We start from the raw sequence: 11,894 nt of genomic DNA, 5'->3' as shown, positions 1-11,894 counted from the left end.
TGATTCACCTATGAAATTGTTTAACCATTATATGAACTCAATACAACAGCACCAAGTCCATTTATATAGCTTATATTATTAGCTGGAAAACATTCATCCATTTCTATTTATATCGTATGCTTGTATTATATTTTTCATCGCGTATTCCCATTCAAATATCAAGGACTAAAATATTCCTCCGGAAATACTTCTTAAATAGGTAAAACTGCTTTCATAATCCACCGCTTTAAGGAAATCTATCAACAATATTGATGACTTTTAAACATAGTGATCATTGTTTAAATACTTATTTTCATCTAATTTAAAATTTTCATATTGGAGAACATAAAGTGAATTAGAATGTCATGATGGCACAGCTTGCATATCTTAAATATATCTATATGAATATCGCGGAGAGATCAGTCTGAGGCAACTATCAGACCAATGTGACAAATCCAGCATTGTTACCTCAAAATTTATCTCTTGGCAGTCTTAAATATATTTAAGATACCTGAGCTATATATCACAAAGAAGATCGCCATCAATTTAATAGTTTTATATAACCCTGTAACTGGAATGGTATTAACACAATAGGAAAATCTTATTATGTAAAGACCGTGCATTATTTTTTTTATTCCTCTAATTAAAATTCTCCCCAATAGATATGATGCAATTAATTCAACGTAATGAGATTTTTATATTGCTAAATACGGTGTACTTTTGTTGGGCCAGAAATTGCCAAGCTCGACTTAGAATCCAGTTTTAGCAATTAATCTCTCGATCACTCGACATACTTTTGCAAAATACAAAAAGGAGCTCACTGTAAGGACAAATGGCTTAAAATATTAACATTTGATTAACAATGTGGTAATACAATATCGGTAACCACTATATACATTGTTTAATAAAAGCGAAAAGAAAACAGCCAACAAAAACTCTGCACACTAAGTATCCAACACATTTTTTGTCCTTAACAGCAAGTACTGTCTTGTGTTGTCATCTTTGTCGGCTATCCAACTGAACACCTATGACAACTTGAAGGAATTTGACATTTAATTGAATGTACAATTCGAAATTCCTATTTATTTGCATTGACTGCATTTCAACTAGCACAGTGCTAATCACAAAGACCTCTATTGAGCTGAATTAATCATCTTTTGTATTCTGATGAATACTCCGATGCATGATACACTCTGAGAAGCTGTTTACTCAATTGCATCATCATCATCATCTTCTAGATCACTAAAAGAAACATCTTCCTCGTTCCCTAAATGTTTGGCATTGCTTGTAGGTGCTTCATGTCCATCTGATTCTTCTTGCAACCAGTCTTCTACCTCTTGATCTTCATCATCACGCTTCAGATCCGACTGATTTGAAGGAATTGTCACCACATCTTTATTCTGAACAGATATCTCCTCAGTTGGAATTGTTTGACTAGATGTTTCTCTCATACTAGACAGTTGGTGATCTCCCTCGGCGTTATTAGAAGTTACTGATGTTGTCATTGCAGGTGATACAGACTCGATGACTTCTGTCTTTTCATGGTTGTTTGTAATCGGTAACAAGTGCTCATTTTCCAGCTTTTGAGGAACCAGGGGACTTGTTCCTTCTGCGGCACCCAAACCTCTTTCAAAATTACTTGATTCAGCCATACTCCTCCTCTGAAATTCCCGTGAGAGCAAAGCTCTGGCCTCCAATATCTGGGGAGCTCAAGATATAAGCATTAAATGGTCCAGTTAATAGTTTTTCATCTACTAAGAATATAAAATCTACTTGCTGAACGGCCAAAGTTAGTTGGGCAGGCATTGGAAACACAAAAAGCATATGGTTAGTGTTAGCAGATTTCTACACTCCATATAGGTATTCTTGCTTGCTTCTGGATTTATGATTGTGTAAGAGATTTTTTGCTGTTAACATTTTGGATGACAAACTACAATCCACCATCAGGACAGGATTGAGAGGAAACATTTAAGGACTGAAATATGAAATGCAAATCGTGACGGTAAAGTTGGCATAACCTACTTGCATCCATGCTTTTGAAAGCATTTAATTCCCGTACTTTGGTAAATATTGAGGCTCAGAAAATCATATTATGAGAGTTGGATTCTAAGTAAAAGCAAAAAAAAGTTAATTCCACTTCCATTCCAGAAGAAACAAACAGATTTTCTATCAGCTGTTCCAGTTGTATACATATCCTCAAAATTATTGCTTGTTTTTCTCAAGAAAACACGAATAAAAATTACAGCTTTCCTAATTTATCATTCAGAGCAATTTTCCTTCTCATTTCTGTAGTTTGCAAATATATCATATGATATTAGATCCCATCATCAAATAGTTTTCAACAAATAATCATCATTGTACAAAAGGAGTTGGGAGACAAAATTTAGCCATGGTTGGTTTACAGTTTATGAGCATGCTAAAATTAAACCAATTTCTCTATAACACATTTCCTTAGCTGAATTGTGCTCCTACAGGAACCTATTAAGTTCGAACATTCCTATGAACTGTAGGAAATATCAGAATATATGCCTTGGAAAATCAAACAGAACCATTAACAAACATATGGGACTGCTTGTGTAAGAAACTTTGTGATCAAAACAATATTAATAATAATAAATATGAAAAGTACTTACTGGGGGCGTTGAAAGGAGAAGTGTGTCTTCCTTGCTAAGTCGAGGGTGGATAAGGACAAAATATATCATCCAGAATCGATTTTCATTCATATAACCTGGGCAAAGTTCAATCCTTAGACCAGCTAAACTTGGGACCCGACGTTCAACACCAAGAGCATGCTCCTGCTGAACATCAGACATATCAAAATCTGCATACAGAAGATCAGCTTCAGCGGCCACATACAAATAATAGAATACAGGCAATGACAAGAAAGAGTGGAGAGATCATCCACATCTTCAGGTTCACACAGTTCTTCTAAATACTGAATTAATTTAGAATGTAAAAAGGAGCTATGCAACATAAAAGTTTAATACTTCAGCAACATATGTTATTTGATTTTTCAAGCCCATTCTCATGAAATCTTAGTAAGCTAATGTAAACACAATAATTTTCTCAATATCGCTCGACAACCAACAAATTTGACTGCTTTAGAAACATAAAATATTTCTTTAGGTCTTGTGTTTCCAACTGCTACTTCTGCTTATTTCCGTTCCTATTAATAAATGACAATTTATGCTAATTTCATTTAAACGTCACTTAGTTTTACCTAAAGAAAAGATCAATTTCTTTAAGTAATTAACGTAGTTTCTTCATATCAAATTGCAAGTCATTTGAAGGCATCAAGTTGATATAAATAATGGTGAAATTAGCAATAAGCTCTGTATACAGTATACTAGTTGGTCAGCCTCAACACCACTTCTATAACATTGGAAACTTCAATCAACCAACCTTATACAAAGTTCTAGGAGAACCATATCATCAACAAAATAGACCATAAATTAGATAGCAATCACATTCAAAAGACAAGTATGCAGAAACAAATAATACATACGAAACAGGATAGGATGAACTTAAAAGGCAAGTGCATCCAAACCATTCATGTGTGCAAGAAAACAGTAAAGTAAATCAACTCAGACATTGCTGTGTGTGGTAAAACCTGACTAGCCAAATACCAATTGTGTAACAAGATCCAACGTCTCATGGGCGAGACTAATTGGTAGGGAAGAACAATGGCTGCAACAAAGACCTTGTTCAAATTCCCCCAAAGAAACCTTTGGGCCAAATCCACTCTGATACCTTGCTCATGATGATGCTGGCCAAAATGCAATTATGTACAGGATAAAGGGCCCCCAACCTTTCATGTATCCTGAGCAATAAAATTGTATAACAAGATCCAGCCACTAAATGCAATCAGACATGTAGCTGATACAAGGAACAGGTAAACATTTGCGAAATAAGTCTTGGAGATGGGGGCCTTGAAAGAAGTATTTCCCTGTGTGTCAGATGTGTCTAGCTGGACAAAAACGTTCCTGGTACCAAAAGAAAGGCTAGAAATTGAAGCAAATAACATAAATGAGCGCCAAAATAATACACAATACTAAAAAGGAGTGGCAATTTTGACCCAGCACACAGGATAAGTCTAAGAAAGCATCAAATTCACTTATTAGTTGATGCATGCACCAAACCTCATCAGGTATTTAATGCCGAGTTTTGTTGTACTCGCAAGGCAACATTTCATATCATGAACAACTTGTCCATAGGATGCATGTACATATTCAAACTTCAAAATTGATTGAATTGGCAAATATAATAAATGTATGAGCTAGGGAATTTAATGAAATACAGTCTGAAAATCTAGATAATTAATTAAAACCAATGCAATAGATTACCATAGTCCAACGAGGACCTTATTCTAATTTGGTATCATTGAAGTTATTCAATCTAAGTTTGCAAATTATGCACTATGTTCCCATTTGACATCATAAAAAAATCAATCTAAGTTTGTAAATTTATGCTACAGCACTTTTGGAGATTTGAATTAAAACAACTGAAGCTTCTAAGCTTTCATTTTCCAAAATGAAACAGCCCGAACAAACAATACGCAAGTTCAATAATGTAAGGAAAGTAGACCGATGAGTGTATAAAACCATCTTGTGTAAATAAAGGACTTTCATGCTTCACATTTATACACAGTTCAGATTTATATTCTTCAAGTTTTTAAGCTTTAGTAAAGCTTGCAGTTAATCAAGCCATTCCCATCCATCTTAGCAATCAATCATTAATCAATGGGGCAGTTCGGATCTACGAAAGTTATTAATATGAAGCATCGAGCAAAATATGGGATCAAATTGGGATTGCTGCAAATATCATGAACAAGGGCAGGTGCAAGTCCTCCGTGAATTTAGACCCTGGTTATGGCATCTAAGCCAGACAAGGTGTGAACTCGCCGTGGCTAAACAGGAGACAATTTATCAAAAAACAAAAAGTCCATTTCATATTTACTAGCACAAGTTTGCAATCTATCTGCCCAAAGGAAAGGTAAGACAATCAGTGACAACGGCACAACCGACTAAAGCGAGAGCAAGCCCCTTATACACAGCCAAAGGCTTACCAGACCTGAGGTAAGGTTGAGCACTCAAAGCCTGTTAGAGGCCGGGTTCAAATTACTCACAGAAGACTTGTAGCACTGAGTTACATATGACATCCAATGTGGGAAGCCGAACACCCAATTAGACAAGACCAGGTGCGGGTCTTCTCTAACTTGACAAAATAGATAGACCGGGGCTGTGACGTCTAACCCTAGAAGGTCTCGAATATCTTATTTAATTGAAAGAGGTCAAATTCAAATAAGACATTCCAGCATAAAATACCTGTTGCATAACCCCAGAGTCAGAAACTGGAAGACATATTACAATGTGGTATGGAGTAACATTCTGGGTATACAATCTAGAGTGCCGATAGCTCTCAGTTTGGCATCAAACGAAAGGTATATGTATCCTTGCCGTCTATTAAGAAGGGGCAATCTACATTTTTTCTTTTTTCGAAATAGGAATCGACACAATTTACCCGTTCTTCACAAATAATTCAGATAACTTTCCAAATATTTCATAAACAAACTTACCATTTCCATCTTCTCTGTCCAGGGGAAAATCCAACCAAGTTCCGGGATGCTGCGCCACATCAGCTACAAAGCTGAGAACTTCTTCGGTCAAACCCACAAGCCTATCTTCACCCTCCTCGTTCAAGTTCCCCAAATTCGAACTCAGAAAGCTCGACGCAAGCCTAGAAATTTCACTGATAGAAAAATTCACAGACCTGGGAGACCCACTAATTTTATTCTCTGATTCAAATCGAGATTCATCTTGATCTGTTGCGAGGCTCTGTATGACAGAGGAGATACGCGAGAAGCCCGTCTTGAATCTCCCAGAGATATCGGTTTGAAACCGATCAGGGGCATCATTGTCTTCGGGTGAAGGGTTTTCAGGGACTTTGACGGAGGGAGGCGGCGCTATGAAGTGGGCGACGCCCCAGAATTGGCGTTTGAGGGTATTTGTTAACTCTGAAAGATCTTCCTTCACTCCGCTGCCTGTAGATGTAGGGTTTTCTTCTTTAAGCTCGCGTGCGTCGTCCCCATCGCTGCGACTCTGCTCGTTTTGCTCTTGAAATGGAGCAGCGAGGGATCGAACCAGCCACGACATCAGAAAACGAAAGCTCACTTCTTTCGATTCTCTTCAGCAATAAGCACAACATAAAGCGTGATGCCAATCTTTTCCCTTCTTTTCTTGTAGATTTGCCTCTCGAATATGTACAATGAGTTTTTGGAATCGTATGTATATTCCGGAATAGTGGTTCTAGAGCTTTATTTTATCTCTATTTTCTATAACGTGTACGAGCAGATTCAGGATGTATTTTTATAGAACGGAAGAGTTTCACGAGATGATTTGATCTGTTATTTTTCTGAGGTAACAATTGTTACATAATTAATTGGAACTGTGAATTTTTAGTGCTCCAAATTCAAAGTCCAACTTAATTTCAGAATAGTATTTATGGTCATTTCGTACATAGTAAAAATAGTTTAAATATCATGTATTTATTTTTAAATATATAAAAAAAATTGTATTTTTAAAATATTATTTATTAATGAAGTTGATTAGTTCTTAATAAATTTATGAAAGGGTTAAATCTTTTTTGCAACAAGAGTCTATTATTATTAAGGGATGAGACTCTACAAGATTTGATGGAATGATCATGTACTTGAAAAATAATGTGACAACCAATTTTTTTTGAACTTATGAATTATTTATCAAAACATCATATATAATTAAAGACTAAAATATATTTGATATTTGTAGAAAGTGATTTTGACAATATTTGTTGAGAAATATTATGGTGACTTTCATCCATAAGACAATAGCTTAGATATTTGAGGTAAAACTGGTTAATGTTAAATTTCATCGTGATTTTAGATTATTTGAATCTCACTACTCTAGTTTAGTTGAGATTTTTGATAGAAATGAACCCTCACTCAACATAGTAATAAGAACAAGGATGTTAATATTTACATAACTCAATTGTATCCATTCAACAAAAGATAGCTTATGTGCTCAAAATTCAACTGATGTGAATGTTTTGTTTCTATGCCATAGGATCATAGGATCATAGACTAGCATTTAGTTTCTTTGTGATTTAGACAATGTGTATCATCACTAATTTAGTTGAGTGAGACCTTTAAAATAGTTATTAAACTACTTAACAATCCACAAAGCAACATTTAGAAAACCACAAGAAAATGATGTTCAATTATATATTTCTAATTTTAATTGATTTTTTGACAATAAAATTTAAAAAAATCTTGTTATCTATTTTTTTATTAAGTAAATTAATCATTGATTATTTTAAAAAATATTTTTAATTTTATTTGATATTTTCACAATAAAAACCCAAAAATATTTGTATCTATATTTCATTGAGTTTTATAATGATTACTTAGATTTATTATTATTATTATTATGTGTTAATCTTGAATAGATTCAAACCCAACTCTTGCTTAATTATTTATCATATTTTTTATTAATTATAAAATCTAGGAAAAAACAAAAATATTAGTGAAAAAATATAAATAAATTATAATCAATAGAAATTGATTTTTTATTAAACAATATAACATTTCTAAGATGGTAAAATTATAATTAAAAAATATATGTATTCACAAAATAAATTAAAAGTATAAATAAAATGATAGTATACAAATATTTTTTGATAAAATAAAATAAAATAATATTAATTGAAAAAATTATAAAAACTCCAATAAAATGGTAATATAACAAAATAATTGTTCTTTAACAATAAGAAATAATCATTACAAAAAATCTTCTTTTTTTAAACTTGAAAAATGATAATATCCTTAAGTAAATAAAATAGAAAACTATAAATATAATGATAATATTTTTACATTAAAAAAATTACAATAATATGTGTTTCTATACTAAATTTAAGATTATTTTTTATATTAAAAATTAAATAAATATTTTCTCAAAAAATTTTATAATAATACAAATATCATCTATTTAATTAATTAATAATAGTTACATAAAAATTAATAATAATTATATTCTTAAATTTCTATAATACTAAATAAAATATATACAATAATACAATTTTAATTTCTTTTGACAATAAAATTTAAAAGATTTTGTTATTTACTTTTTATTAAAAATAATAACTAGTAGTCACATGCATTTGTGCATGCAACAATTAGTTGATAGGATTGTTGATTTTTAACATAGCACCAATTTTTTATGATATAGTTATAAGTTTTTATGAGCAATAATAATTTTTGGTGGATTTTTGTTATACAATATTGTCAAAAATTGTTCAACTACAAAGAACTAACTCATTTATACATATATATGTATATATACATATATATGTATATATACATATATATGTATATATATATATATATGTATATATATATATATATATATATATATATATATATATATATATATATATATATATATATATATATATATATATATATATATGTATGTATGTGTGTGTGTGTGTGTGTGTGTGTGTACACGCAATTATCATCACAAAATAAAATATTACCGTATGTGAACTACTACAATTTTGATATGATTTATGCTTTCAACATTAGTACAAGTTTGTGACTTGTTGACTTGTTGAGTGAAAGATGACAGACATGCAAAAATATAATGCAAGGTTAGTAATCAAAGGGTTGTATAGTGGGAAAGAAAATAAAAAATTTGAAAACAAATATTTTTATGAGTAAAGAGAAATATAATGTTTATATTTAATCTTTTTGTAAAATGTTTGTGACTCTTTATCCACCATTTTAAATATTAGTAATGCATTACATGTCTTAACACAATGATAAAGCTCTCCAATGACAAATGGAAGATCATAAATTGAAATCATACATACAAAATATAAATAAAGCTACAATATCTTATATTCTACTAATTTACAAGTCTCACACTATTATTTAAATATTTGATGTGATTTTTAAATGACAACTTTTACTTATGTGAATTTTCATTTCTTCTTTTAATAAATCTTTAAAACTTTTGTGTCTTTCAAAATTTATTATTTTAAATTCAATTCTTTAAAAAAATGTGATCTTGTAATATTGATAAAAAAAATATAAATAAAAAATATTGTATTGTAATATTGATTAAAAAATATAAATTCAAATATAAACTATTTTTCTTGAAAATATTTACTATTAATACTAATGACAAAATATATTAATAAAACCACAAAAATTCCAATAATAGCTCTGCTCTGCGAATATGGCAAAAAAAATTAAAACCTACGCAGCACCTAATCATCACAAACCTAACCAATTCGTGACCCAGCAGAAGAAATCGCATACTCTTTTGAAGACTAGTAATCAATTCGAAGCCCTGTCATCTCCAAGCAGAGGGCAAGAAAACAAGAAAAATACAAGAACCAACAAATTTGAATATCTGGTCAGGCAACACAAACAACGACAGGTGGAAATTCTTGAAAAGAAAAACTACGGAGATGAAAAAGGGAAGCACATTGTGCAAAAAGAAAGAATCGACCACAATCTTTAGAAAAAGAAATCTCAGAAAAACTACAATTCCAAAAGGATTTCTTTTGGAAAACAAAGTATGCTTTACTGCTAGAGCGAAACCCTTGTCCAAAGAAAGGTACAACTCTGACCCAGATTAAGCAAGTAGAGAAGCCGAAAATAATATTAGAAGCTAATCACATTCCATTAGGGCCTACATCAGAGAGCATGCCCAAAGCAAAGGGGTCTACCGATTCATGGAAGATTACTCATGGTTTCAAACCTCGGCAGGAATTACCCTACCAAGGGAAAAAAATTACATTCCATCACATCGAAAGAATCAACAGGTAACGACAAATCAAGAAGAAATCAAAAACCCTAAATAGAGAATTCCAATCAAGAACCAAGACAACAAAGAAATAATAATCAGCAATCTACACAACGAAGGAAGATGGAAGGATTTTGAAGAAAAAGGCATATACATGTATTGGAACAGGTCACTGAATAAAAGAAACAAGTTGGCACACATCATTTCCAAAAAATGGAGCAAGCAAGTAATCTAACCCTATTTGCAGATAAAATTTGGTTTGTTCTATGTTAGAACCCTAAAGATAAAGAAGAATTTCTAAAATCCAATAACCTATTCTACAAAGGACATCATATTAATTTTTTAGCTTGGAAGTCAAACTTTAATAAAAACCACATTAAAAATATAAAAGTAATCAAATGGATGGAAAGTTCAGAAATTCCATCAGAATTAATGGAAAGTAACATCATAAAGAAAATTGGTGAATCAATAGGATCTTTGATAGGTTTTGAAGATAATACAGACAAATCAAACGTAATAAGAATATTGGTAAAATCAGATCTGAACAATGCAATCAGCAGAAAGATCATCACTAAAAGATCAATTTACAATTTATCATTTAAAGAATATTCAGGAACCATAAATAAAATTAAGAACCCAAACTTAACTAAATCACATATCAAAAACAACATTAAGGACAACATAAGTTCAAGAAAGAACAAAAGGGAAAAGAAAATGCAGGAAGAAGAGATAAATGGAGTACCAAAGAATAACAGAGAAGGCCAGAGAGGAGAAGAAGAGATCAAAAGAAATGAAGATGGAAATCTTGAAAATGGTAAAGTAGGAAAACAATGGTAAAGTAGGAAAACAAGTGGAAATGGATTTAGATGGTTCAATGGGGAAAGACGGGATGGACAATATAAGCTACCAACATTCTCTCAATAAATTCAAAAAATGTAGGGATTGTCACGCAGAAAAAGAAACAATAGAAGAAATCGAACTCAATATCAAAAAGTTAAATAAGTTATCCCGTAAAATCCTATTGATTCAAAATGATCTAATTGATCAAAGCTTATTGGCAGAAGAAGTTCATAAGGAACATAAAGGGAAAAGAACAGTAATTACAGAAATAGGGGAACCATCAATTAAAAAGCAGAAAGAGGATCTAAGGAAAGATCAAGCTAGAAAGCAAGAAGAAAACATAGAATTAAGAGCAGTTAAAGGAAGGGAGAAGACATCTGAAAGTTTACAAGGAGAATAGTATCAAAAAGAAAACACAGTACAAGAGGCTATTATCCCACCGACAGGTTCAACACAGTGGAGCAACATAACCATTAGGAAAAAAGGAAAAAAGAAAAGTTATAAATTTTGGCAAAATCCCAATGATGGAAAGAATATGTTTGCACTAAATAAAGAAGTATTGGAACCAAAATCAGAAAAAAGAGAACCACCCACAGAATGGACAAATATATTAACTAAAGAGCAAATCATGTGGAATGAATCAGAGGACAATCCTATTGAGGAGAAGAATAACAAAGAGGACAGAGAAATGGAAAAAGATCAAGATCTAGTAAGTAAGGAATATCATATTAATAAACTGATTATCAAAGAAATTGTTACAGAAGATAAACAAGAAATATAGGATTCAGAGATAGCAGAAAAAGTAATAAATAACCAAAACTTGGAAAGAATAGGCATCTTAGTGAATCAGGAAGGAATGAAAACTCTAAATTGTGGAAAGTTAAAACAGAAATGAGGAAGGAAATCACTGAAAGAACTCAGAGAGGTAGCAAGGTAGGTAAAGGAACAAACTAAGATTCTTGATATTCTACAAAATGGGAAGGGGAAGAGCCTTCCCAAGGAACAATGAGAATCACAACCTAGAATGCTAGGGGCCTAAATGCTACTAGCAAGAAGCGCTTACTAAAGCACAATCTCACATTGTTTGATGTTGATATAACGTTAATATAAGAAACTAAGTTAAATAAAGATGAAGGAATAAAAATGAGTCAAAAATTGGGGAAATGGAAGTTAGAATTCTATCAATCTTAGGGTGCATCAGGAGGGCTTGGGGTTATATGGAATCCACGG

At 31.8% G+C, this 11,894-nt stretch overlaps 1 protein-coding gene across 1 annotated transcript; it reads right to left on the bottom strand.

Moving 5' to 3' along the window:
- Positions 1-812: 812 nt before the first annotated feature.
- On the bottom strand, positions 813-6,210 carry LOC149551394 (uncharacterized). Its single transcript, XM_089786904.1, has 3 exons — positions 5,555-6,210; positions 2,613-2,800; positions 813-1,679 (listed from the first exon to the last, which is right to left on the bottom strand). The coding sequence occupies exons 1-3, from the start codon at positions 6,129-6,131 to the stop codon at positions 1,185-1,187; spliced, it is 1,260 nt and encodes a 419-aa protein (XP_089643030.1). The 5' UTR covers positions 6,132-6,210; the 3' UTR covers positions 813-1,184.
- Between the last annotated feature and the right edge of the window lie 5,684 nt (positions 6,211-11,894).

The sequence above is a fragment of the Cupressus sempervirens genome, chromosome 6, assembly GCF_028749045.1.
Source record: "Cupressus sempervirens isolate cs-2001-9-10 chromosome 6, ASM2874904v1, whole genome shotgun sequence".
NCBI classification, from domain to species: Eukaryota; Viridiplantae; Streptophyta; class Pinopsida; order Cupressales; family Cupressaceae; genus Cupressus; species Cupressus sempervirens.
Note: the sequence above shows the minus strand (reverse complement) of the source record. Positions and strands in the feature narration are given on the sequence as shown.

Bases quoted from the DNA above. Each gene is read 5' to 3' on its own strand.
- LOC149551394 (XM_089786904.1), bottom strand. From the start codon at position 6,131: ATGTCGTGGCTGGTTCGATCCCTCGCTGCTCCATTTCAAGAGCAAAAC. The intron at 2,801-5,554 runs GTAAGTTTGTTT...TTCTGTATGCAG, and splicing joins GGACAGAGAAGATGGAAATG to ATTTTGATATGTCTGATGTT. The intron at 1,680-2,612 runs GTAAGTACTTTT...TGAGCTCCCCAG, and splicing joins TTCTCCTTTCAACGCCCCCA to ATATTGGAGGCCAGAGCTTT.